Here is a 27419-nt window from a genome sequence, read left to right as displayed (position 1 = left end):
TTTCCTCTTTACCTCATATAAGACAAAATCTAGTTCTGAAAAGAGCATGAATTCTGTATTTATCTTTAATGTTAGCATATTGTTGTGCATAATTAACTACAGGGTTTTTGTTGTCAGGTAATTGTTTACATATAGAAAGTTAAAATGTTGAATAAGTTAGAACATTCCACTTGAGAGTATTACTGCTGCCACTGTCTGTATTATAGGGAAAAAAATGGAAGGGGTAGCCACAGGGGTGGCCAATGATTGGGTAAGGGTGGCCCTGGCCCCCCATCTAGCTCCGCCCCTCTCGAGTGACAGTTTACATTAGATGACTCCTGCACTTTATGAATGGAAATGTTCCTTTTCATTGTTAAGCTGCTGCTCATTCACTGTCTGAAAGCTGTATAAACAAAATGATGCACTCTAAATAAAGTTTGTCGAAGTCAAAGTCACAAATAACACTTTTTTTCTTGAAACAAGTCGAGATTTGAGTTTAAATGCACTTATTTATATGTTTGTAGGAATGCTTGTCAAGTTTGGACAATTGTAATCTGGTATTTAACCTATCATTAAACTAAATCTTCCCTCGGTTCTTCCAACCAACATCTACGGAAGAGGATTAGGGACACTGGGAAAAAAAGTTAACTGATTTTCACATTTATTTCAGTATGAGAAAAAAGTCAGAATTCTGAATTTAATCTCAGAATTCTGAAATTTTCCTCAGAATTCTGACTTTTTTCTTAGAATTCTGACTTTAAAGTCAGAATTTTGACTTTTTTCTCAGAATTCTGACTTCAATCTCAGAATTTTGGATCTTAATGTAGATGGGCACCATGAAGGAAGGAGATGTGGGAGCACTCAGCTTCACTGAAAAAGATGTGAGTTTTTGAGAGGGCCAGTAAGACATTGGTGGGAAATGATGCGATTAGGTGACTTTTTACGTGCTCAAGGGTTCCCTGGTGATGCTATTTCATTAGTGGAAGAGCATGTTGTCAGAATTCAGTCAGGATTCTGAGATTAAAGTTAGAATTCTGAGAAAAAGTCAGAATTCTAAGATTTAAATCAGAATGGAATTTTGAGATTTAAGTCAGGATTCTTAGAAAAAGTCAGGATTCTTAGAAAAAGTCAGAATTCTGAGAAAAGTCAGAATTCTAGGAAAAAGTCAGAATTCTGGGATTAAAGTCAGTATTCTGAGAAAAAAAGTCAAAATCCAAAGAAAAAGTCAGAATCCTAAGATTAAAGTAGGAATTCTGAGTTTTTCCTCATATCATATTGAAGTTAATTTAAAAAATCAGTTAAGTTTTTTTTTTTTTAGTGGCCCTAATCCTCTTCGGTAAACATCAGACCACTGTTCCTGCAGTCTGTCGCTCTGATTTCCAGGGCCGTAAATCGCTCGCAGATGTCGCCGCTCCAGGCCGGTTAGCAGAGCGCAGAGCGGAGGAGCGGAGCTCAGATGGAAATGGCTCTATCCAGAGGTTTGAGATGCTGTCAGAGGATTTTCTCCTGGATCCCTGTTCTCATTATCACCGCTGTCGTGCTGTGGTCTTATTACGCTTACGTGTTTGTGCTGTGTCTGTGTAAGTATGGCGAACTGGCCGTCTGTTTTCTGACCTCTTTCCTCCTCAAGCAGCGCAGATTACGGATGAACAACAATAAGGTTATTGACAGCTAGGGCGGAAGTAGCTCTGAGTTTCGCATTCCATTCGACTAATTTGGTTTTAATTTTACTTCTTATAGCCTCTAATAGCTCAGGTTTATCTGTAGCCTCAAACATAAACTAATGTTGTATTGTTTTTTATTAGCTAACTGCATCCTGGCTAGTTTTCTTAGCTTTGAATTGTTATTTATCTTCTGAGGAATGAGATTGCCAACCACAGCTGGTTCTTTAATGGATTTAATGTTCTTGTTTTAACAGTTACAGTCAATAACAGCCTGGAGAAAGGTGAGGCTCCTCTTCCTGGTTCTGCTCCGCTTAGTTTCAGGGATCCAGCTCATGTTTGATCTCTGTGTTTTTAATCTACAGCTGTCTACCTGCTGCTGTTTCATGTTAGCTTTGGGATGTTCTCCTGGACATACTGGAAGTCCATATTCACTCCTCCTGCTACACCATGCAAAAAGGTAGAGGGAAAAAAAATCAGATCTTATTTCAGTCACATAACTGATCTTTTTTTTTGGGTGGGGAAACATGATTAGTCTGCTTTTATTCTATGCTTCAGTTCCAGCTCTCGTACTCAGACAAGCAGCGGTATGAGCTGGAGGAGAGACCTGAAGCTCAGAAGCAAATCCTTGTGGAGATCGCAAGGAAACTACCCATATCCACCCGAGCCCAATCTGGAGGTGAGCTGTTGTCATTTACCTTTAGCTCTCTTCTGTAGTAATCAGCAGATGCATCTCTTTCATTAGTGCTGATTGCTAACAGTACCTTCTAGGCTGCAGGAAGTGTGGGAGGGGGGCATGTTCAGCTCAAATGTCGTCCATTCAACTCGTCCATCCTCTTGTCTCCAGCTATCAGGTTCTGTGACCGCTGCCAAGTACTGAAGCCTGACCGCTGTCACCACTGTTCCGTTTGTGAAACGTAAGCTTCTCTTTCCTCCCCAATACCTTCATCTAGAGAGATTACCCTCAGGGAAGGAGATATTTTGTGGTCAGAAGGTGTTGTGATAATTAGGAGGATGTTGTTTTGTTCATTTGAAACAAAATCCCAAGTAACAATCAGGGCATTGCTTTAGGAGAAGAAGGCTGCAGATGTGGGGATTTGTAAAGTATTTCCACCTTTTAGTGCCTTTAGTCACATCACAACCATGAACTTTAAATTATTTCATTGTGACTGTGTGAGAAATGGGGATATATATATAATTTTTTAAGATAACAAATAAGAAAATGCTTGGTTTACAAGAAAGATTTAAAAAATCATGACATGCTTTTGTGTTCAGCTCTGTTTACTCTTTCTTCTAAAGGAAACTCAATCAACTGGCTTAAGTCATTTAATCAGTTAATAGAGTCCAACTGTGTAGAATTTAACCTTGATATGAATCTAAATGTTCTGTTAAAGCCTCTGATTTCCTTTTTTAGAAGAATAATTATAAAAAAAAAAAAAAAAAAAACGAAACAAGAATTAGTATTGTGACAACCAAGTGACATAGCAGGCAGCTGGTGGAGAACGTTGTTGAAGTTTGAAGCAGTATTAAATAATATGACAGCATCTCAAGCTTTGAACTTACTGAGTTCTGTTCAATCTATCATTGAAAATGGAAATGTTATTTAACACCTTTAAACATACTGAGATTCTGCAAAGCAAATAAACTGGCATGTCAAGCAGGAGAAAATAATCAGAGAAGCAGATCTACAGCTCAGGCAGGAGAACCTTCCAACAGGAAATCTGTTAGTGGGCTATTCCACACATCTGGCCTAAAGGGAGCAAAGGGGAGAAGAAAGCAAAGTTAAGTTTTGTTTAAAAGTTGCAAGAAGCCATGAAAGGATCACAGAAAAGGTCTGGAAAAATGCTCTGATCAGGTAAGATAAAACATAGAACTGTATAGCCCACATCCAAAATCCCGTGTGTGGCAGAAAAGTAATGTTGGAACAGCAGGATCATGTGTGGGATGATTGTCCTCTGAAGGAATGACGAAGCTGGCTGGAGTTGATTGGAAGCTGAAAGGAGCTAAAAACAGGAGATTCTTAAAAGGAATCCTGTTGGAGATCAAATAACTTGAGGGTAGGACACTGGTTATTGCTCCAGCTGGGGAATTACTCTAAAAATAGTAAAAACTGAAGGCTTTAACCTACAGAATATTTGGCTGTTAAAAGGTTTCAGGTAAAGTCCAGACCTAAAATCAAACTGAGAATCTGTGGCAAGACTTGGAAACTGAGGTTTAGAGGCGCTTTCCATTCTATATGGATGGAAAGTTTGTTTAAAAGTTGCAGTATAGCAGATCTGTGGAGAAAGCACTATTCTGCAGTATTTAACTGTGTAAAAAGTGAATCCTGTGGTTTGGGAAACATTGCTAAGAGTGATGCAGCTGTAATAACCTCTAGTGAAGTCCAGCAGGCTATAGCATACCTAGACGAGAATCAAGCAACAGGATCTGATGGCATTACAGCAGAACATCTGAAATATGCTAGCCAAAAAGTGGCTGTTTTGCTTGCAATGTCTTTCTCTGGGTTTATGACCCATGGGCAGTTGCCTGATTCTTTTATTCCTTAGCCAGTGTGATATCTAAAGTATTAGAAACAAAGTCATGCTTACTCAATCAGTTTATTCATACATTAATTTGGTTTCAAAGTCTGGAACAAATTTCTATATTTATGAAAAAAATTGAGTTTATTATGGCAGTTTATTGGCAGTATTATGGGAGTTTTTTTTATAAAAAAAAAAAAAAGAAAAGCATAATAGAAAGTAATAATTACCGGATTCAAAGTTTGAAAGTCAAATATCTCATGATTTTGACTTTAAAATTCGAAATTATGAATTTGTATCTTATAATTATGACTGTCTATTTGGCATTTTTTTTATTTTCATGTGGCGAAAATGGACTTCCATAGTTTATTGATGCCTCTAAGGCCTTTGATCGTGTCAATCCCTACCAGTTCTTTGACAAATTAAAACAGAGAGGTGTTCTAAATATTATGTAAAGTTTAGTTTACTGGTACTCTAACCAGAAAATGCATGTAAAATGGGGCAATACCACCGCTGCTTCCTTTGGTTTTTGTAGTGGTGTGCATCAGGGTGGGCTTCTCTCACCTGCCTTGTTTAACTTCTACATTGACCTGTAAAAAGAAATGAACCTCTGTAAAAACGGATGCATGATTTGGTAAATCACTTTATCTATGCTGCTGAGCTGGCTCTTCTCTCACCCAGCAGTGCTGGTTTTCACCAGTTACTGAATATCTTCTCTGATTATGGGTTAAGATTTGATATGCAGTATAATGCAAAGAAACTGTACTAGAATGTAGGACTTAAGCAGACAAACTATTTTGTTTCCCTGATTTATTTTTATTTTTTTGTCAGGGCAAAAGTTAAATGTTTGTTCCAAAACTAAATATCTGGTTCACTACAGCTACAGCTCTGTGATGATGATGATATTTATTAGCAGCGTTGCATGTTATATTAGCCTCGTGAGACCATCCTGATCTCACGAGCTTTCAAGATTTCAATCGCTAATCAGTCTGGAGACTCTCCGTTGAAGAAAATTTGGAGCCGTTCACCAAACGAACGTCTAATCAGCGTTGGCTTTGAGGCGGGTTGAGGTGTGACGCAACGAGAAGCGCGACAGTTCAGTCTAAAGAGCATGGCGGCTTCAGCAGATGAAACTAGCGTTAGCGTGGCTATCGAGCAAGTTTTATCGGAATTACAGAGTATTTCTTCACTGAAAGAAGAGCAACACACTGCTCTGGAGGCTTTTCTCAGAGGAAAAGATGTTTTTGCTCTTCTCCCGACTGGTTTTGGCAAGAGTTTGATCTATCAATTGGCTCCTCTTCGTCGTCGCTCTGTTAGTACGTCATATGCTTCGTTGATCTGATTGGTTTATTTGGCCCGTCTATCACCAACATAGGCCAATCAGCTAACCAGTATTTTCGCCCCTTCCCAAAATTACTCCAACGGAAGGTTTCCAGATGGATATGTGGAGCAAATCCATCTGACGGAGTCAGGTTAATGTTATATGCCCAGGCAAACATTCTGGAGAGGAAATTTCATATATGCACTGATGAGGTAAAAATGAGCCTGGTTAGAGCTTACTGTACATGACTGTATACAGCTCCTTTGTGATGTTAATTTAAAAAAGCTAGCATGCAGAAGCTTAAAGTTGCTTATAATAAATCTTTGAGTATTCTGCTTTAAAAAAAAACAAAACAGTTTCCGCAGTGCAAGTGAGATGTTTTGTAACGCACATGTCAGAACGTTCCAGGCACATGCGAGAAATCTGATATAAAAGTTTATGTGTCGTTTGAGCAGCTCATTGAATACGCTTATTGTAATGTTTTCACATCCCTCTGTCAGTGCGCTAAGATACCAGTCAGCTCTGTGAAAACATTGGTATGCAAGTCTTCTATAAGATTTGCATCGTGTTGTTGTGTATAATCTCTTTGTGGACCATGAGCCTGTTGAACAAAGCAATCAATCAATGAATTGATCTGAAACACACCAAAATCTGTCCAGCTGTAACTGAAGTTCCTGGTTGTGATGTGATAAGGCATGACAAAATTTAAAGGGGAGGGACAAGTTTGATTTATAACTGAAGATGTTTGAAATTCTCATTTACACTATATTGCCAAAAGTATTTGCTCACCCATCCAAATTATTGGAATCAGGTGTTCCAATCACTTCCATGGCCACAGGTGTATAAATTCAAGCACCTAGGCATGCAGACTGTTTTTACAAACATTTGTGAAAGAATGGGTCGCTCTCAGGAGCTCAGTGAATTCCAGCGTGGAACTGTGATAGGATGCCACCTGTGCAACAAATCCAGTCGTGAAATTTCCTCGCTCCTAAATATTCCACAGTCAACTGTCAGCTGTATTATAAGAAAATGGAAGTGTTTGGGAACGACAGCAACTCAGCCACGAAGTGGTAGGCCACGTAAACTGACAGAGCGGGGTCAGCGGATGCTGACGCGCATAGTGCGAAGAGGTCGCCAACTTTCTGCAGAGTCAATCACTACAGACCTCCAAACTTCATGTGGCCTTCAGATTAGCTCAAGAACAGTGCGCAGAGAGCTTCATGGAATGGGTTTCCATGGTCGAGCAGCTGCATCCAAGCCATACATCACCAAGTGCAATGCAAAGCGTCGGATGCGGTGGTGTAAAGCACGCCGCCACTGGACTCTAGAGCAGTGGAGACGCGTTCTCTGGAGTGACGAATCGCGCTTCTCCATCTGGCAATCTGATGGACGGGTCTGGGTTTGGCGGTTGCCAGGAGAACGGTACTTGTCTGACTGCATTGTGCCAAGTGTAAAGTTTGGTGGAGGGGGGATTATGGTGTGAGGTTGTTTTTCAGGAGCTGGGCTTGGCCCCTTAGTTCCAGTGAAAGGAACTCTGAATGCTTCAGCATACCAAGACATTTTGGACAATTCCATGCTCCCAACTTTGTGGGAACAGTTTGGAGCTGGCCCCTTCCTCTTCCAACATGACTGTGCACCAGTGCACAAAGCAAGGTCCATAAAGACATGGATGACAGAGTCTGGTGTGGATGAACTTGACTGGCCTGCACAGAGTCCTGACCTCAACCCGATAGAACACCTTTGGGATGAATTAGAGCGGAGACTGAGAGCCAGGCCTTCTCGTCCAACATCAGTGTGCGACCTCACAAATGCGCTTCTGGAAGAATGGTCAAAAATTCCCATAAACACACTCCTAAACCTTGTGGATAGCCTTCCCAGAAGAGTTGAAGCTGTTCTAGCTGCAAAGGGTGGACCGATGTCATATTGAACCCTATGGATTAGGAACGGGATGTCACTTAAGCTCATATGTGAGTCAAGGCAGGTGAGCAAATACTTTTGGCAATATAGTGTATATCCAGGCAGTTTTTCTATGTCAATACAGAAGTAAAAAGATAATCTAAAAAATTTAAATGGTTCATGGTTGTAAATTCTTAATAAAACAGTAATTCAGCTGCATTTAGATGAAAGTAACACCTGTTTATAATTTGTTTTAACCCTTTTTTTTGTAGTTGTGTCTTAAAGATGGACCATCACTGTCCCTGGTAAGTTGCCACTAAGACAATAATTTATAGATTGAAGAGATTGATTTACTGTTTTTTCCCTGTTAACCAAACATTATCTGCCTCTCAGGGTTAACAACTGTGTTGGTTTTTCCAACTACAAGTTTTTTCTACTTTTTCTTGCCTACTCCATGCTGTACTGTGTATTCATCGCTGCAACAGTCCTTCAGTATTTCCTCAGATTCTGGGTGGTAAGAGTCGTCGTTCTTTAGTTTCTAGATATTTTGCAGTTTTTGATATACCTGCCTTTTTCACGAGCAAAAATCTTTATCCATCTTTCCTTCAGGGAGACCTTCCAACTGGACCTGCAAAGTTCCACATACTCTTCCTCATGTTTGTTGCACTCATGTTCTTCGTCAGTCTCATGTTTCTCTTCAGTTATCACTGCTGGTTGGTGGCCAAGAACAGATCCACTTTAGGTGAGATGTAACACTTTGATTTTTATTACAGACCATCTGACCCTTTCTCCTGTTTTTAACTCCCGGTAATAACTAAAATGGAAAATACCCTCTGACCCATGGTTCCTGTTCTCCTTTTTCCCCCAGAGGCCTTCTCAGCTCCAGTGTTTCCAGGTGGACCAGACAAAAACGGATTCAATCTTGGCCTACACAGAAATCTGCTACAGGTGTTCGGAGAAAACAGAAAACTGTGGTTCATCCCCGTTTTCACAAGGTAATCAGGAAATTCCTACATTCTTTACATTTTGATCACTGCTACACTCTGTGTATACAAAATGAAAATAAAGTTTGTCTAAGAACATGGAACAAATGGGGTAAAACAGACCAGAGAAAAGTCAAGTAACACGATTGGTTAACTCAAACGACACAAAGTAGCGGAAAGTGACAGCTGATGCATTTGTATGAGGTCAATCACAGAATGAAAATCTGTTTCGGGCATAGAAACACCACTGAATCATTTCCTGTTTTGTTTGTTGTTGATGGTAGCCAAGGGAACGGCCACTACTTCCCTCTAAGGAGTCAGAGCTCTGAATCCCCTTTGTTAGCTAACGAGGACATGTGGGATGAGTCGGATGATGGGTCAGAAGGAAGCTTCGGTGAGTTCACTTTAATTTTGCTGACTTGATTATTCAGACTGCTGTATATATGTTTCGCTTTTTTTTCTCTACACAAAAAAGCCTTTAAAAAAAGCTGAAATAGTAAGAAAAAAAAAAAAAATATATATATATATATATATATATATATAAAATATTTTTAGCCCATCAATTAAAGATATTTATGCTTGTTTTTATTTTATTCTAACTCTAATAAACAATGAAACATTTATCTGGAGGCATCAGTTTGTGTTTAGATGTTCTGCTACCACCTAGTGGTGATAAATTGAAATAACACCTCAATTAAAAACCAAAACCATTTGAAAAAGCTGTGACACTATTCACTAAAATGTGCTTTCTTTTATTCCAGTCGGGGATGCAGACCCGTCCGTTACCGTGGAGATGGAGGATTAACTAACACACACTCGGATAACGTTGACTTTTATCACACACACACCTTTATATGAACTGTTTTGCGTTCCAAATCACAAGGAAGTCGGGTCGCGCTGGAGAGGGTGAGTGGACGACAACCAGCATTCAGATGTATTTTATGCCAGTTTCCCCTTAAAGTTCGACATAATAAAGAGGAAAGGCACTGACATGGATAACAAACTGCAGTATGACGTCTCTTGTACAAAAAGTTTTATTTAGGAAGAGAACTTGTTACCTCAGTAAAACCGACGTTATTTATTCTTATTGCGTTTTGTTGGTAAGGAAGCTAGAAGGTGCGATTTTATTTTACATGCCTGCGTTCCTAGCAGCGTAGTTTACATCATTGCACCTTAGGTATCCTTCTTTGAAGGATGTGGTGTTAAAACTCCCACCCTGAGGCCTGCGGAGGTCTAACCCAGCTGTCCAGCTTGTCACTTTGACGTTACTCCAGTGTAATAGCATCAGTTTTACTATTCAAAGGTTATTAGAAGGTCCAGCTTAACCTGTGCCTCACAGAAGTATTTCCTGTGCATTTGGGAGAAATTTCTCCTGAGAATGTAACCAGCTAACCGTCCTTTGCTATTAAAGCGTTAAGTAAAGTGAATTACATATGTCGTACTGAAAAGCATGGGTTAAACTCAGATTTAGTTTCTTACAGGGTTTTATTGTAAGCAGATTTTTTTCTTATTTTAGAGGGAAGTAATATCCTGTATATCATGACTTGAACGCTGTCGGCTAAAAACTGGGGTGTGTTTATTGGACATGCCTGTTATGATTATCTTCTGTCTTATCAGATATCCTGTCAAATTATTGTACATATTTATTAAAGTTGTCCTCACAGACTGTTAGAGGATGATGACCTTTTACATTATGATTTTTTTTTTTTTTACTTCGTTTTTCACTCAGAATTATTTTAATATTTTTGAAAACCTGTCTTGTATATTAGGCTTAATTTCTGTGTCTAAACCGTATTTATTTATTACGTTTGGCCTTTATTAAACTTTGCTGTTGGATCTGGACATTTTGAAATGCTTCCCAGCTCCTTAACACATATCCAATGCTGCTCCACATAAATTATTCATGTCTTTTCTGTACTATGTTTAAAGACAAATGTTAATATTATCGTATAGTCATGCCTATTTATTGTTAATCTTTTCCTGTATATTGGTTCACTGATTTATACCTGCTGCAGGTAGTGTCTGGATATTTTGTTATTTTTTTTAGAGAGAATCTGTTGATTTGTTTGTTCTTTAACTGTTTTGGTGAATGGTGCTTCCCCCCTTTTTTAACCACTTTAAACCTACAAAGAAACCTCAATACATCTCCATGTATTGCTCTGTCTGTAGACAAATATAAATTCTTTATTGATCAATGTTTTAATCTTTGTGGTTTTCATTCTACAATGTGAGCATACGAAGCAAAAAAAAAACAATAAATACAAGTAACGGGTGTCAGTTTAACAGTGAAAGTAATTGCATGACACAAGGACACCGAGATAAAGAAGATATACCACAAGCACTTTGCTAATCATGATTGTGTCCTGGTTTTAGTCAGTGCCGAAGTATCTCTGTCCAAAATGTGTAGGAGCCACCGGGTGAACCTCTGTGGTTAGGATCGTGATGTCTGGAAACTCCTGGACTATGGATTTAGCTCCTAGAGGAAGAACACAGATAAAGTTTTAAAACGGGCCTTACAGACTCCTAACATTACAAGAGCGACTGTAAAAAGGTTAAATAGTAACTAATGTACAAAATGTGACAGATTTCCAAACAGTTCCTTTCCTGCTTAAATTGCAACCTGTGAGAAATGGCTTATGTAAAGATTGCACTGCAATAAAACTAATTCTAATTGCCCCTGATGACATGCTGAGGTAATGCAGTTATCTAATAGAGGTGTGCTAAAGCAGACGTGTCTAACACTGAAGAATAAAGGTTGACAAGCAGAGCTCTAGGATATAAACCAGAGGGCTGCCACTTACTGGTGATGCTAACTGTGCTAACCGCCCTTATGAGATGCTAAATGTTGGAAATGCTGATTGATTAAAAAAGGGGAGGGGGAGTAGTTATTTTGCAATCCATTTTAGATGCTAGCTTCCTCCTCTCACATGCTGATGTGCCGCTGGGCATAGAACTATACCCACTGATACTTATTTACCTGTGTACTGTATCAGATTTTAGCTCTAGTGGGAAGAGCTTTGAATAGAAAAGCACTAAATTCAATACATCCTTTCAATAAACGCTATTTTAGTCGCAGCTTTACACAACCCCCGCTTTTAATGCTGATATAAAAGACAGGAAGATTTTCCAAGCTGTTCTTATATCTTTTCATTTAAGGCTCTTAGACAATTCATCAGCAGGAGAACGAAGGATCAGAAATTTCCCTGTTTTTTCATTCTTCTGTTTTTTCCTCCACATCTCTTTCTCCACCAACCACCATCAAACAGAAGCATTGAAATGTGCAAACAGCATTTCTTAAAGGAATTATGTCTCACAGTGCATTAATAGCATCCTGCCCTTCAGCTTAAATATGAGTACTGTAAAAGTGTAAATTTTAATCTAACGGATCTACAGGAAAAAGGTCAAGAAGTATAAAAAAAACCTAAAACTGGAGGTTATTTCTGAACGTCTGCAATAAATGTCAGCGGTAACTTCGTCATCAGAGAAAGTAAGTTACAGGTGCTGGTCATAAAATTAGAATATCATGAAAAAGTAGATTGATTTCAGTAATTCCATTTAAAAAGTGAAACTTGTATATTATATTCATACATTACATACAAACTCATATATTTCAGATGTTTATTTTGTTTAATTTTGATGATTACAAATGACAACAAATGAAAATCTCAAATTCATCATATCAGAAAATTAGAATATTACTGAAGACCAATAAAAACAAAGGATTTATAGAAATGTTGGCCAACTGAAAAGTATGAACATGAAAAGTATGAGCATGTACAGCACTCAGTATTTAGTTGGGCCTCCTTTGGCCTGTATTACTGCAGCAATGCGGCGTGGCATGGAGTCGATCAGTCTGTGGCACTGCTCAGGTGTTATGATAGCCCAGGTTGCTCTAATAGTGGCTTTTAGCTCTTCTGAATTGTTGGGTCTGGTGTATTGCATCTTCTTCTTCACAATACCCCATAGATTTTCTATGGGGTTAAGGTCAGGAGAGTTTGCTGGCCAATTAAGAACAGGGATACCATGGTCCTTCAACCAGGTACTGGTAGCTTTGGCACTGTGTGCAGGTGCCAAGTCCTGTTGGAAAATGAAATCTGCATCTCCAAAAAGTTGGTCAGCTGCAGGAAGCATGAAGTGCTCTAAAACTTCCTGGTATGTGGCTGCGTTGACCCTGGACCTCAGAAAACACAATGGACCAACACCAGCAGATGACATGGCACCCCAAACCATCACTGACTGTGGAAACTTTACACTGGACTTCAAGCAACGTGGATGAAGTGCCTCTCTTCTTTTCCTCCAGACTCTGGGACCTTGATTTCCAAAGGAAATGCAAAATTTACTTTCATCAGAGAACATGACTTTGGACCACTCACCAGCAGTCCAGTCCTGTTTCTCTTTAGCCCAGGCAAGACGCTTCTGACGCTGTCTGTGGTTCAAGAGTGGCTTGACACAAGGAATGCGACAGCAGAAACCCATGTCTTTCATACGTCTGTGTGTGGTGGTTCTTGAAGCACTCACTCCAGCTGCAGTCCACTCTTTGTGAATCTCCCCCACATTTTTGAATGGGTTTTGTTTCACAATCCTCTCCAGGGTGCGGTTATCTCTCTTGCTTGTACACTTTTTTCGACCACATCTTTTCCTTCCCTTCGCCTCTCTATTAATGTGCTTGGACACTGAGCTCTGTGAACAGCCAGCCTCTTTAGCGATGACCTTTTGTGTCTTGCCCTCCTTGTGCAAGGTGTCGATGGTCGTCTTTTGGACAACTGTCAAGTCAGCAGTCTTCCCCATGATTGTGTAGCCTATAGAACTAGACTGAAAGACCATTTAAAGGCTTTTGCAGGTGGTTTGAGTTAATTAGCTGATTAGAGTGTGGCACCAGGGGCCATCAATTTTGAACCTTTTCACAATATTCTAATTTTCTGATATGATGAATTTGAGATTTTCATTTGTTGTCATTTGTAATCATCAAAATTAAACAAAATAAACATCTGAAATATATGAGTTTGTATGTAATGTATGAATATAATATACAAGTTTCACTTTTTAAATGGAATTACTGAAATCAATCTACTTTTTCATGATATTCTAATTTTATGACCAGCACCTGTATTCTAAACTCTTAGAGCAGCAGTGGATAATCCTGCAGATGCACAAGAGGTGAGCAAAAACAAAAGAAAAGAAAAGCAGGCAGAGTGCTGGTTCACCATGAGGTGTGGAGAAGAGGCTGAGGAGAATAATGTGCTTGGGTTGAACTCCGTGTTCTATCAGCACCCTCACAGCCTCGATCACTGTGTTCCCCGTACCTGCAGACAAAGAGGATACCAGGTTAGAAGTGAGCTTTGCACCTTCCTGGTTACAAAGCCACTTTTCATGCATGTATGCATCAATTACACTCCATTTTCTCTTATTCTAATAAAAATAAACCATGGACAGGGTTATATTCTCAACATGAAACGCCTCTTTGTGACACCAGAGCTGTAAGGACCCCATCTTTATTGGTCCTTTATTCAGCAGCCTGCTGGCTAACTCTGAGGAAGTGTATAATTTCCCACATGAGAGCTATAATTATCAGAGCATGGTTCTGAATGATTTGGGAATGCAGGCTTGGTGTTGCTGAAGGTCAATTCGAGGGAGAAAATGATTTTGTGTTTCCAAAAGAAATGGACTCATCTCGACATTTCCACGGTTAACTGTAGCGTCGCTAAGTGTGAGCCTCGCTGGGCCTGCAGATACTCACTGAGGATGGGGTACATGAGCAGCACTTTTCTTCTGTACACATCCGGGGGAAACTTTGCGTAATAGACCTTCGCTTTCTGGGTCTCCTCGTCGCTCTGGATGAGGATCTTTCCTATCCGGATGGAGCGGCAGCAATCCCGAAGACCCTGCTCCATGGCTTCCCCTGTGGAAACCAGACATGGCTCTGTTCACCTTTTTTATATATATATATATATATATATATATATATATATATATATATATATATATATATATATATATATATATATCTTTGACTCATTAAAAAGAGTGAATGGATTGAAGGTTGAAAACAATAATTAATGGATAGATGAACATTCTGCCAACAGCACCTGTATCTAAAACAAAAAAATGTTTCATTAAAACGCTGCCTTTGGATTCTCTCCTCCCAAGTATGCGTTTACTACATGTGAATCATATCTCAGACATGCTCTTAATAATCGCACAGCCATATTCCATCAACCTAGATTCAAATAAACAGCTTTAGAGATAGAAAAGTACAAAACACCAAGTTTCAAACTTTCTCCAATCTCTTAATGTGCTTTCAAGAATCCAGACTTTTTGTACTTTTCTAAAGTGTGCTCTGTCGACATTTCATCAGCTTTCTGAAGGCCCACCAAGGTTTTCCTTTGTGCGTATTTGTCTGCTTTTTTCACTCAGTGTTGTGTCTTGTACTTGACAATGACAGCACATTGCTTAAAGGAAGGAGAACGAGGACTAAGAAATATCAGTACCGGATCTTTGGTGTTTAAAATTTGCATGTTTAAGAAATATAAATCTAGTGACCATTTGCTATTTTTACAGAATTCAAACCAGGTGAGGTTAAAACTTCCACCTGAGGAATTTATGGCTAGACAATATTCATCTTAAATGTAAAATGCAAATTTTCTCAGTGCAGTTTTGGCTCATTCATTGATCTGAGGGGTCCTTCTTTTAGCAAATAGCACAATCTAGAATCTGTATATAACAGTTAATGATCATTCAAAACATCAAATTAACAGAAGCCTATTTTATTAACTATTGATTTAACTATTAACAATGATAAAACCCTGGAGAAGTTCGCTAAAAAGAAGATGCATACTAAGCAAAACAAAACAACAAATTTGCTTTTGTTTTCCAGGTAACAAGAGCAAGAAAAAAAGTGTATTTTCACCTTGAATATTCACACTTTGCAAGACGCACGGCTGCAACCCTCACAGAATGTCTCGACCCCAATAGCTTAGATTACACCTAAAAGGAAAATGAGACGGCAGCACAATGGCAGAGTAGGCATTTAACGCATGGACAGGGTGTGGTGGGGGCTTTATATTCCTTAGATGTATGGTTATATCATCGCCTCTGCCTCCCAATCCTCAAACCATCTTATCTTTTCCTACTTAACAAAGCTCATCGAAATTCTGACCAATTGCACTAATGTTCTCGGACATGCTGGGAACTGTCCTCTTTCTCATCTGCCCATACCAGTCCCTGTCCTCATTTATTTGGTCAAAAGCAACTTCTCATAGTTGTGGCATTCTAATTCTACTGTACGAAGAAAACACAAATCTCTTAAGTTTGTGAGACATTTTAGAAGTAAATTACTATTAGATAGGAGGGAGGTTGCTTACTACAAAAAAAAAAAAAGAAAAAAAAGAAAGAATCCTGAGGAAAAGACCAAGACCGTAAAAGACTATAAAAGGGTTGGCTGTTTGTTGGCAAACTACAAAGCATGTGTTTTTGGGATAGCAATGCAAGAGTCATGATGTGACCAGTAGGGTTAGATCTAGGGTTGTCAAAAGTATCGATGCCAAGACGTTGTATCTGGATACAATACTTATTTTCAGAAGTATCGATAAAGTGCTTCCACCAGTGGTCCCTACACAGTCATTCATATAGAGTGTAGAATAGGAGAAAATGCACTTTCTGAACACAGTGTGATTGAATAATTCTGTCCACCTTTAAGTTTCAGACTTTTTATGTAACAGGTGCAGCTGCTGAGAATCAGTTTTGTTTGTTAACTGGTTTGGCTAGTGTCATTGTTATGTGTGCAAAGCATGGCCAAGGAAGGAACACTTAAGTTAATTTTGTTAGTTTTTTATCAAGTGTGCTCAATATTGTGCACAGAATACAACCTCAAAATATTGTTCTTATTATTTACTGTATTTATTATTATTTTTTGTTGTATTTTATTTATTAATGGAAATATTTCAGTTAAATCTTGGGGTCTTTGTTTTTATCCTTGTGGTATCGAAAATGGTATCGAATATCGACTATTTTTCCTAAGTATCGGAATCGAGTTGAAAATTTTAGTATCGTGACAACCCTAGTTAGATTAAAATGGTTTTTGTGTTTAGCTTTATCACAGACTGTTTCCAAGTGCTGCATTTAGAAGGATGGATTTACAGTGAGTCCAAACTGGGCAAGTATTCCCTGCCCCTTGACTTATTGCTGGAATGAGCCTGAAGATCGTCCTTGGCAGGAATCCACAACATAAGAAACTGCTGCCGATGCCCCGAATTACATGAATTGATTGTTCTATTTCTATAAATTATAGTAACAGGTAGGGCTGGGCGATATAGAAAAAATGCTTATCGATAAAAAAAAAAATGCATATTGATCGATATCGATAATTATTGAAAAGATTTGAAACCATATTTTATGTGCAGCTCTGCCTGGACTTTTTATAATATTGCTAAATGATTTAATTTTAATAAAAAACACAAACACAGACTTCGAATTAAATCTTTATTTAACCAACTTTTTTAACCATAACAGAATTGTTTTAAAGAAAATAACTTAAGAGACCTGAGTTATGTTATTAAATACTGACAAAGAATAAACTAAATTGACCAGAAAAGTGACCAAAATAAATATAACAAATAAATAAATGCGCCGCCGCCGCCTCCCCCCGTTTCCTGCTTTAACCTGAGTTATTACTTTGAAGTTTCTGGCCCCTCAGCATTTTTCTCTCAATTGTTAGAACTACGTGGGAAACTGCCCAGAACTGAAAATATATATATATTTTCCCGAAATTCCCGAAGATTCCTCGGAGGAGAGCCGCGCCGGGGCCTACACAGCTCGTACTCCTGCGGGTGTGAGCGGCTGAGATGATAAAAAAAAAAAAAAAAAAAAAGTTGGTTGTGTTATCAGACTTCGTTTTCACTGGTTCCCTACACATTTTCCAGATGACTGTGGTTTATTTTTTGTCCGACTTGCCATGACCGAAATACTGCCAAACTGGCGAACTACAAAAACCCTTCTTCGAAACAATTTCCTCGGACTCTCCTTGCTGCGACATCTTCATGTGCTGTGTTGTGGTTTGAGAGGGCGGCGCTTTGTGACGGCGTGCCTGGGTCCGCGATTGTGATTGGTTGGGAGGAAGCAGGGACTAGCATAAACCTACATGCTAGGCTACAATGAGAAGGAAGGAAAACTGCGTTTCTTTTTTATCGAACTTTTATCGACCCTCTTTTTTTCTATTGCGCCACACGTCTATCGATCGATATATATCGTTATTGAATTATCGCCCAGCCCTAGTAACAGGGAGATTAAACACTATATCAGTCAGCCCATTTTAACCTTGTGACAATGTGCTGCAAAGACTCTACAGCTGAAACACAGGAGGAGAGATCCACAAACGTTTATAATCTCATTTATACATCTGCACGTTTGACAGATTAGCTCAGCAGCTTTTCTGCAGCGGGCGTCACTCACCACTTCTCATGATGCTAACTCCGCAGTTGCCTCTTTCGAACTTTACCCCTTCATACTTGTATCCTAAGTGGGAAAAAATGAAAAGAAACAATAATGAAGCAGTTCTGACAGAAGGCTGCAGAAAAGCAGCCGGTTATAGAGATCAGTTCAATTGTTCTAACAGGAGCACCTCTCACCTGTGGGAGTGGTGACAGTGCACTCTGAAAATGGAAGCTGATTCAAGCCTTCTTCAACTACTAGTCTGATCTGTTGTTGGGCATAAAAACAAAACATTTCAGAGGGGTGACAACAACAGTTTTATCATGATGCACTACAAAACGTGATCTTACCAGTCGATCGGCACAGAAAACAAAATCTCCTCTGCTGGTGGACCTGAAAGCATCACCAAGCAATTTATTAGATTATTCTTTATTAAGGAAGTTATTATATCACTTCTTACATACACAGTGAGGTGAAACCATTTTAACCAGAGGATATCCAATTTGAAAATATAAAAATATGAAACAAAAAAAATATTAGAGCACTAAAAGTCTATTAAAGACATTTTAATTATCTTTTGCACAATTTTATATATCAAAAATCACAGTAGATGATCTGATCTTTTAAGGTCACAATTTCCTATGAGTTTGTATAGTTTTATTTCATTATAACCCCTTAAAAATCATTTGACAACAGTTTTTCTGTATTTTGTGTGTGTCATAAAGACGTGTTCAGGAAAAGATTATCAAAATTCTCGCAAACTGATTCCAAAAAAAGGCATTTAAAACAATCCACTGGATCCTGTTTCCAAGTTTGAAGACATTTCACCTTCCATCCAGGAAGCTTTTTCAATTCAATTGTTTTAATTTTCATTGTTTGGAATGACTATGACCTGGATGACTGAGAATCTTCACCAGAAACTTGCAAACTGATAAACAACTCAGCATTAATACCACAAGTAAGAGAGGAGAGGGACACAAAATCATCTTATAGACAGTAAAACTGGCAGTTTAGGTGGAAAATCAACTTAAATAAAGTTTTGAATTTTTCTGAACAGCAGTCCGGAACTAAATGTCAAGAGTTGACATTTTAATCCCATATTTGGTGGTCCTTAGCAGGGAGAGCAAACATTGCCTATATATATATATCTCTATCTCTTTCTATATATCTATATCTTTCTCTCTATATATATATATCTATATATCCATCTCTCTATATAAAAATATATCTATCCATCTCTCTCTCTCTCACACACACACACACATACCTAATCAAGCCAAGACAAACAACTACAGTTCTTTATTGACATTATTTCTTATCTATAACAAATCCTTTGAATATTGTAAACATTTTCTTTGGTATACCAACTGTTATCTGGATGGTGATTAACTAAATCATGTCCTGAATTTAATATGTAAGGGTTGGGACTCACTTGTCTCTGATTATTGTCTGTAATTCCCGGATCTGGTCGTTCAGAGGTAGCAGCTTCAGCTGGGGTCCCAGGCTGTCCTGGTTGACAGGCTGTGGAAGAACATCACCCGGTTCGGGGCTGTTCAGCACCGCAGGGACACTGCTGCTGTTATTCGCAAACCGAACCTGCTTCATCGGGTGCTCCTGCCCACTGCTGACACTGTTCAGCTGCTGGTTGTGGCATGGCATCCTGACAGCGAGGTCACAACGTTTCAAAGCTAAAGCCAGCTAGCGCTTGTTAACAGAGCGCCGCGCTAACGGACACAACGTGCTGTTCTTTGGCTTCAGTTCCGACTTCTACGACCGACAAGGAAATCAAAAGGTAAGGAAATTTTGAATATAAATAAATAAATTAAATTAGTTTTTCCCGTTTTTCAAAGTTTACTGAAGCTCTTGTATACGAAGACGGCAAAAAAAGATAAACCCCCAGCAGAAGGCTGACTGCTACTAACGGCGACGTCCTGATGTGACGTAAGCCGGATGTGACGCATCCACCGGTTGCGTGTTGACTAACCGTCTTCCTCCGCTTGTAAAACATGGCGCCGATGTTGGCACCGCTGAAATGCGGCTTTAACTTCCAAAGAAGAAAATTGGCGCTGCTTATTCGGCAGACGAGCTCATATCACGTCTGGAATAAGCGCTCTGCTGAAGACGGGAAGGATAATAAACGACAAAGCGCGTACGTGGTGAGTAAAACTGGAGCGGCTGGTCGGAGAGGACGCAGTCTGCACGCAAGGGCAGATAAAAAAGTACCTTTAACTAACTTTAAGTGGGCGAGGAAATAATAAGTTTCTATTTTTAGTTAGCATATGACTGCTCTCTGATAAGACTTGTGTTGACATGTAAATGTTTTAATTATGTGTTAAGGTTTGAGTTAGCTAACTGTTAGTCTAAGCACATAGGCTCGTGGCGACGTTTTTGTGGGCATATATAACAATAGTTCAAACCTAACTTATATGTTAGTTATATATATGAGTTATATATGCAACGGGTTATTCTGCTGGTTAACGTAGTTTGTGTTTATTTGGGTTTTTTATCAGATGGGTGAGCTAACCGTGCACGTGAGTCACGTGCCTCCATATCCATCTGACAGGTTAGATAAGACCCTGCGTCCCACCCACGTCCACTCATGTTATAGACCGATTTAACTGTACCATTCTGTCAACAGACTAATTGATTTTTTTTATTCTTATAACGATCAGCTAAAACTCAGCTGTCGCTTTATTATGCAATTCCATTCAGAAAACTAGTACTCACTGGTAAAGACAATAAAAAAGTTGATTTATAGATATTGTGTAACAGAAAACTTCAGCACTGAAATGCAGTTGCATATAAATTACAGCTGAGTTTACAAAACACAAACAACTTTGATTTTCAATGTAATTATTTTTCTGTGAAGTCTACTTCAGGTTAGTTGATTCATATGACGGCTACTAAAATTTACTAAAAATTCAAACTCGACATTGATACCCCGGAAAATGTGATACTCATTACTACCATTTCCGATACAATGGGAATTTAAAAAATCCAGGTAATTTATTTATTTACATGATAAGCTCACCTTTTTCAATCTAAAGAAAAAAAGCTAATATTGGTTAAATAACCATAATATAACACAATTTGACAAAATGTTGTGATTTTTTTTTTTAGGTATTATTCTTTAAATGTTCAAATAATCTAGACATTTATAATTAACAGTAGCAGAAATATCCAAAAGAGATGTACAATTTTAATTGAACTAACCTGGTTAAATAAAGGCTAAAGGAAAATAAAAAAAAACAACAACAATCTAATCTTCAATTGTTTTTTCCTCTTACCAGGTCCAATAATCAATTTTTGAAAATTATTTCTATTTATTTATTCATTTTTTTCTACTTTAAGTTTCAGAAATAACAAAAAGAGACAAACCATTATTACCCTCAGCTTTAGAAGCCCAAAATTAAAAATTCACAATTACCACCTTAGAACCTGGGCATTATGATCTTTAACCTGACTATGTCTAATTGCTAGTCCAGTGCAGCACAGCTCTGCCATATTACTTACTAAGAAAAAAAACTAGTGATGGTGAGATGAAGCCTCATGAGGCATTGAACCATTTGGCCAAATTGTTTCAACGATCCCCACAGTTCATGAGGCTTCATGTGAACATGTCACCACTTACTGGTGGACAGCAGAACTACAGTTTGTAATAAAATCTGATTTTTTTTTTTTTGCAATTGTTTTTCTTTTTTTTCCCCTTTTAAGTTCCCTTGAAATTGTTAATGGTTGGTGTGTATAATAAAATTTTTATAAATTTTTTTTTTAAGTGTAACATTTCTTAGAGCAATCATTTAAGGTGCACAGTTTGTCTGCCATTTTAGTGAAATAAACTCAAGCAGACAGTGAAAGTGTTTGTGCAAATTGGGCAATGATGAACAATATGAACGGTGTTAGTCATTTTTATTCAAACATGATAGTTTTTCCATGTTTTATGGTTTTAATCAGGTTGAAGTTGTGTTCAACCAATCTTTTTACTAAACCGACCTAATTTTCCCAATCTATATTTTTACTCGGGCAAAACAATGCATTTTAGTCTCATCAGCCAAAATAATTAAGTTTAATCGCAACTTTTTTTTTTTTTTTTTTTTCTTTTTTTTTATAACAGTGTCCTGTCTGGCAAGGTGGCAATAAGAATAATTGTCTTGATGCCAAAAGGAGCCCAACAGATTTTACTTTCACAAGTGGAGCAGTAAGGCAATTGCCATATTGCTCCACTTGTTTCATGCATATAAATTGCTTTATTATAATTATGCGGGGAGTTTTACAGTTTATATGGACACTGCAATGTAAGTAGAGCAGAAAAACAAGAAGAAAAAAGAAAAGGAAAAAAAGGACAAAAGATGAAAGAAAGAGGAGATAGAAAGGAGACAATGACAAAACATTTTCAGTCTGCTTCATCACCTGTAACGAGATGAAAAAAGAACAGCACAACCAAAAGACATGGTACGAGACATACAATAAAGCAACGCCTTGAAACTATCGCTAAAGTAATATTATTAAGTCTGACATGTACTCTGTGTTACCTGAAGATATGAATGTGGGGTTTGTGTTTGGAAGTGAATCTCCAAGTACCTGAAGCCTAGCACCTGTAGTTGTTTGTGAGGGTGAACTTGTGCATGTTAAGTTTTAACCATAGAAAAAATGCTCAATAGTGGTTGTAATCACAACTTTCAAAAGAGAGAGACAGGTCTTGAACCAACAATCTCTAGCGTGAGAGTCTGTCCTCCTACAGAGGACGCCAGTCGTGTAGATGGTCTGCTGTGGGAGAAAATACTTCTCAACACTGACGTATTAACACTGGCTTTGTCTGGTGGTTTGCTCAGATTTTGATCATTACATTGTTTATTCAAACCAAATTAGCTTTAAGCAACTAGATTGGTTGGAAAAACAACCAATTTATTCTTAGAATCTATCCAAACTTGATCCAGCTGAGAGCAGCTCTCCTCCAACCTCCCACATCTTCACTGAACACTGAGGCTGTTTAGATGCCTGTCAAAATTCTTCAAAAGTGCAAAATGATCATATTTGAACAATAACTTCCTCAGATGTATGTCCAAGAAGGATAAAATAAAATGCAAACATAACTGTTGCAGATATTATAACCATAGCAAATGTGTTTGATTATTTTTTGCAGTGCTTCTTAATGATATAACATGTTTTATTCAGAGTTTGTGTCCTCCCACCGTAAAACCAGGGCATTATGATCTTTAACCTGACTACATCTAGTTGCTAGTTCAGTGCAGCGCAGCCCTGCCGTATTACTTACTAAGAAACCCCCCCCACTTAAATCAAAATTTCACCTCCAGAGTATGTGGCTGTCATTATAAGTTATGACACCTAATGAATGGTGCCTGATTTCTATTAGAAGGGAGACTTTGAATACAATCATGGGTTGATATCATACCAAGTCTGAAGTGTTTAAATTGCTTCTCATTTCGTCCAGAAAACCAAGCTCACATTCACACCCCTGGGGATGGTACAGATCTCTCTTTGTAGATCTTTGTATTGAGAATAAAGAAACCTGCTTATAACTCAAACTCAGCTGGAATATAACTTATTAAACAAAGGGTAATTAAGACAAATATGATTTCATTAGAAAAAATATTTTTCAGTATTTGCTAGCTCACTTTATATAAAAATCTAGTTCTTGGTACAACAATAGAAGCGGGTCACAATGGGTTTGGTTTACTTTAAGCTCAGTGTGCTTTCTTAATCCACCCACAGTATATCTTGTGTTAACAGCCAGCTCAGCCTCTGTGTGTGTATTTGTAGTTTTCATCCAAAGTTGACTGAGAGTTGAGAGCTTCTGTTTGGTGCTATACAATCACATGTTCTGAATTTCCTTGTGAACGTGCCCTGAAAATGTTTATTGTGTTCCATTTGAGGTTTTCATCTCAGAGGTTTAAATACAACCACCTTCTAAAATACTAAGTGAAGATATTTGAAAGCAAGTTGGTCTGACTTCTTCTATCTGTATCTGTAGTAAAACACTAAAACTAAATATAAAATATGAATCTATTACTGCTCGGATGTACTACCATTCTGAATTTGATCAAGTTGCCTTTTTTGTGTATTGGTGCCCTTTTGAAAGTGTATTCCTTCAGATTTCATCAGTTTTTGTCACGCTTCAAATCTTTTTATAGAATTTAAAATTTATGTATAATTGGTAAAAACAATATTTTTCAAATAATAAGTTTATCATTGGATAAAACTTTAATCTGAATAATTAATTCTCACCAGCAGGCATTTTTGCATAAAGGTTACTTCACCTCATTGAATCAATTCAGTAGATTTACTTTTAATTGAGGCCCACTGGAGTTTATATTATAAACATCCTATTTAAGAGCATAGGCTTTTCTCTGTAGCAAAATTTGCTGGCAAATTGTTCAAGAAATTGTTTCAATAAATGTATTATTTAGTATGAATCCAGCGGTCCCTCCACATTGAAGCTGTGCTGTTTGACTTTTTGTTGACACAAAAAAAGTCAGCTAGCATTTCTCTCGGTTGCTACTCCCCAGTCACAAGGCTCTCATGCTGCAGTCGCTACGGTAAGGAAAAGATAACGAACCTTTTTAGCAGCCTTTGGTAGAACAAGGAAAACTAACAAACATGTAAACCTAAATTATTGAGCTCATTTAAAATGGTCATGTGATTAATTTACAGTAAAATTAAAGACATTATTTGTTGTGACAGGCCAAAGTCTTAGTTGTAGTCAGACTTAGACTAGGCCACTCTAAAGCCTGGTCCATGGCATCTAAGTCTCTGAAAGAGTCTCTGAAAATGACTTGGATGGATACTGGGCATTGCAGGCTAACAAAAGAAGCCAAACGACCCCGATTCCAAAGGGGTGCCCTGTTCTTCCGTTTCGATCTGCATGTTTTCAAAACAAAAACAAGGTTTTGATGGGCTACTCTATAAAACCTCAAACTCAACACTATTCCTGATATTTTGAATTGAAAAAGCTTCCTCAATGGGAAGTGAAACGTCTTCAAACTTGAAAACAAAGTCCAGTGGATTGTTTTTTAGCTTTTGTTTGGGAAGACTATGACCTGGATGACTGAGAATCTTCACCAGCACCAGGCCATTTGAACTTCTTATTTAAGCCTTTCAGGTTTGGGCTTGCTATTGTGCTTCGGATTATTGTCCTGCTCCATAACCAAAGCACATTTTAGGAAAAAAAGATCGATAGCCAGATGTTCTGTAGCAGAAAGTAGAATTCATAGTTCCATCAAATAAGGTCAAGTCCTGAAGCAGAACATTAATCCCACACCAACAAACTACCACCTCCATGGTTCACTATAGTTATCACATTCTTTTTTTAAGGTGGTTAGTAGATTTTGATTTTTGTTTTACTAAATGTAAGATTTCTTGTTGAGCAATAGTTCTTGCCTGGGAACTTCCACATTGAGGCCGTTTTTGCTCGGTCTCTTCCTTATTTTTGAGTCCTGAACTCTGATCTAACTGAGGCGAGTTCAGTGCTGTATGTTAATGTGGGTTATTTTGTGGCCTCCTGGGTGACTAGTTGATGTGTCCTTGGATTGATTTAAGTAAGCCGGCTGCTCCTGGAAGGTCACCTTTGCTCTGTTTTCTCCATTTGTGCCAAAACAATGGCTGGGGTTCAGAGAACCATGGGTTTAGAAAATTGACAGTGACTTTGTTTTTTTCATTCAGTCCTAAACTATTGTCAATATTTGAGCATGATGTTTCATTTTAATTTATCCTTCATTTTGTTTGGCTCACAAATAAACTTAATAAAAATCTTCTCAAAAAAGTCATGCCCAGAGTATTGACAGTGATTGACAGCGGCAGATTGGCACTAGTGCTGAAACTAACGATTATTGTACCAATCAATACATTTTTTAATTATTGGAGTAATTGGTTATTAATTGGATAGAAAAAGGTTCCTGAAAGAAGATTGTCTACAAATTTAAAACCAAATGATGCTAAAACTTTGGCACTTTAGGAGTACTGGAAGGAGGATTGTCAGAGAAAAGCCAGTGGTATGTGTTGGCGTCTGTATACTTCAGTTAAAAATATTAAGTTACTAAATTAATCGAAGATTATTTCAATAATTGATTCATCACAGTTGATTGGATTAATTGTGATTTATCATAATTATTTGTTTCAGTCCTGATTGGCACATTTCATTTGCCCAAAAACAATTTTTACTTGCCCAGTAGAATGTTTGATAAATATAGTTCCTAATATTCATTTTTAGATATATATCAATGAAACATGGTTGTTTTTTAAATGTTTTTTGTAATTCAGTATTTTTTAAGTTTACAGGTTCCTGGTGTGTATATGCATGCATCAGATAATGAACTCAAGCCTACATTACCGTGTTAATATGCTTTTCAATCCTTCCTGCACATCCTGTTGTGTACTTGGAAAAATATAAATTGTAATGTTAAAAATCTAAAACAAACTTGACAGGTTAAAAACTTAAACTACTACTACTCACCAATTTAACATGTTTAGCTCTATAACATTTAAATGCACCACTCCAATGTCTAAGAGAAAAAAATGTAATGAACATTTTTTAATGTATGACCACTGTACAGAAGACTGCCATATGATAGAAATATTTACACTGTGCGCATACAATTATTATTATTATTTTCCCAATCCGGGACTGATCATTTTTAATCTGGCGTGTATTACCCCGGCGGGCAAATGCAATGAAATGTGTACTCTCCCGACGATAAAAACTACTTGCCCCGGGCGATCGTGCAATGGTTAACATCGAGCCCTAACAAACTTGATTTAGGGGTGAGTCATACTTTAAGTAATTTCTGGATTCTATCACTTCTATATCACTTCTATATGACATTACAGTTGACTTTCAGCCGAAACATTCAAGTGTGTATAACTGAGCAAATACGTTTCCATACCTCTGTATTTTTTCTGTTTCAGAGTTTTTAGATTTTAGAGCGGAGACAATCTAAAACACCACATGTTGGCTGACATAAAGTATTTTGTTTTTCAGCTGAGCTCCCTTCCACACCTTCGAACAGCAGCATGGAGCACAAACAGAGTGGAGTGCAGTCGTCGAATTTTAGACGGAGTAAAGGTTTGTGGTATACCGCAAACAGCAGACTTCTTTTTTTCTTTCTTTAATGCGGAATTGGTAATCAAGTTGTCATTCTGATGATTTTTTTAACAGCATTTGCAGGAAACGGACAAGCGGACATGTTGGCACGGACAAGCAGGCGGAGGTTTGAGCGCAGATCCCAAAAATGTGGTGAGTGTGGTGTCCTGGTCACGTCAGGAATGAAAAGATTCACCCTCTGGTGTTTATTCATAGCAATAGAATGAGGAGTTACCGGAAGATGTGAATGAGAAATTAATATAAAATACTGTTGTTTCTGGTGAAAGTGGGCATTGAGGTATTGATTTGACATTGTCACAGTTAATTTAGCTTTTCCTCACTTCCAGTTACGCCTGGTCAATACTATTGAATGTGATTCCAATAAAGCCGCATTTCTGTATAATATGTCATTGTGTAGATCTGTGCTGATCATTCAACTGCTGTGTATATCTACAGTTAAGATCTAAAGAAAATGTTATTTACAACTATGGATAAAGCATCTTTATTGGCTTCTCTATTTTACCACCGTAGTGTTAA

At 37.9% G+C, this 27419-nt stretch overlaps 3 protein-coding genes across 4 annotated transcripts in view; 2 read left to right on the top strand and 1 right to left on the bottom strand.

The window, feature by feature from the left end:
- Positions 1 to 1387: 1387 nt before the first annotated feature.
- zdhhc15b (zinc finger DHHC-type palmitoyltransferase 15b) lies at positions 1388 to 10395 on the top strand. The gene is made up of 11 exons (XM_038299203.1): positions 1388 to 1559; positions 1898 to 1924; positions 2006 to 2100; positions 2199 to 2319; positions 2488 to 2557; positions 7649 to 7681; positions 7770 to 7890; positions 7986 to 8118; positions 8245 to 8371; positions 8644 to 8753; positions 9121 to 10395. The coding sequence occupies exons 1-11, from the start codon at positions 1436 to 1438 to the stop codon at positions 9162 to 9164; spliced, it is 1005 nt and encodes a 334-aa protein (XP_038155131.1). The 5' UTR covers positions 1388 to 1435; the 3' UTR covers positions 9165 to 10395.
- Positions 10396 to 10511: 116 nt separating this feature from the next.
- uprt (uracil phosphoribosyltransferase (FUR1) homolog (S. cerevisiae)) lies at positions 10512 to 19741 on the bottom strand. 2 transcript variants are annotated; one of them, XM_038299204.1, is made up of 7 exons: positions 19218 to 19738; positions 18136 to 18178; positions 17983 to 18052; positions 17807 to 17869; positions 14097 to 14258; positions 13564 to 13662; positions 10512 to 10835 (listed from the first exon to the last, which is right to left on the bottom strand). In XM_038299204.1, the coding sequence occupies exons 1-7, from the start codon at positions 19442 to 19444 to the stop codon at positions 10729 to 10731; spliced, it is 771 nt and encodes a 256-aa protein (XP_038155132.1). In that variant the 5' UTR covers positions 19445 to 19738; the 3' UTR covers positions 10512 to 10728. The 2 variants fall into 2 exon arrangements, with proteins under 2 accessions (XP_038155132.1, XP_038155133.1); XM_038299205.1 differs by lacking the exon at positions 10512 to 10835 and adding an exon at positions 11837 to 11854 and having other exon boundaries at positions 13469 to 13662; positions 19218 to 19741.
- A 50-nt stretch (positions 19742 to 19791) lies between these two features.
- abcb7 (ATP-binding cassette, sub-family B (MDR/TAP), member 7) overlaps positions 19792 to 27419 on the top strand; it is a 49919-nt gene continuing 42291 nt past the window's right edge. The window contains exons 1-3 of the mRNA XM_038299202.1: positions 19792 to 19941; positions 26781 to 26864; positions 26958 to 27035. Of these exons, the coding sequence (XP_038155130.1) occupies positions 19792 to 19941; positions 26781 to 26864; positions 26958 to 27035 (312 nt within the window). The remainder of the gene's footprint in view (positions 19942 to 26780; positions 26865 to 26957; positions 27036 to 27419) is intronic.

The sequence above is a fragment of the Cyprinodon tularosa genome, unplaced genomic scaffold (assembly GCF_016077235.1).
Source record: "Cyprinodon tularosa strain WSP-4 unplaced genomic scaffold, ASM1607723v1 ctg42, whole genome shotgun sequence".
In the NCBI taxonomy this organism is placed as follows: domain Eukaryota; kingdom Metazoa; phylum Chordata; class Actinopteri; order Cyprinodontiformes; family Cyprinodontidae; genus Cyprinodon; species Cyprinodon tularosa.
The sequence above is the reverse complement of the archived record's forward strand: the minus strand, read 5'-3'. Positions and strand labels throughout refer to the sequence as shown.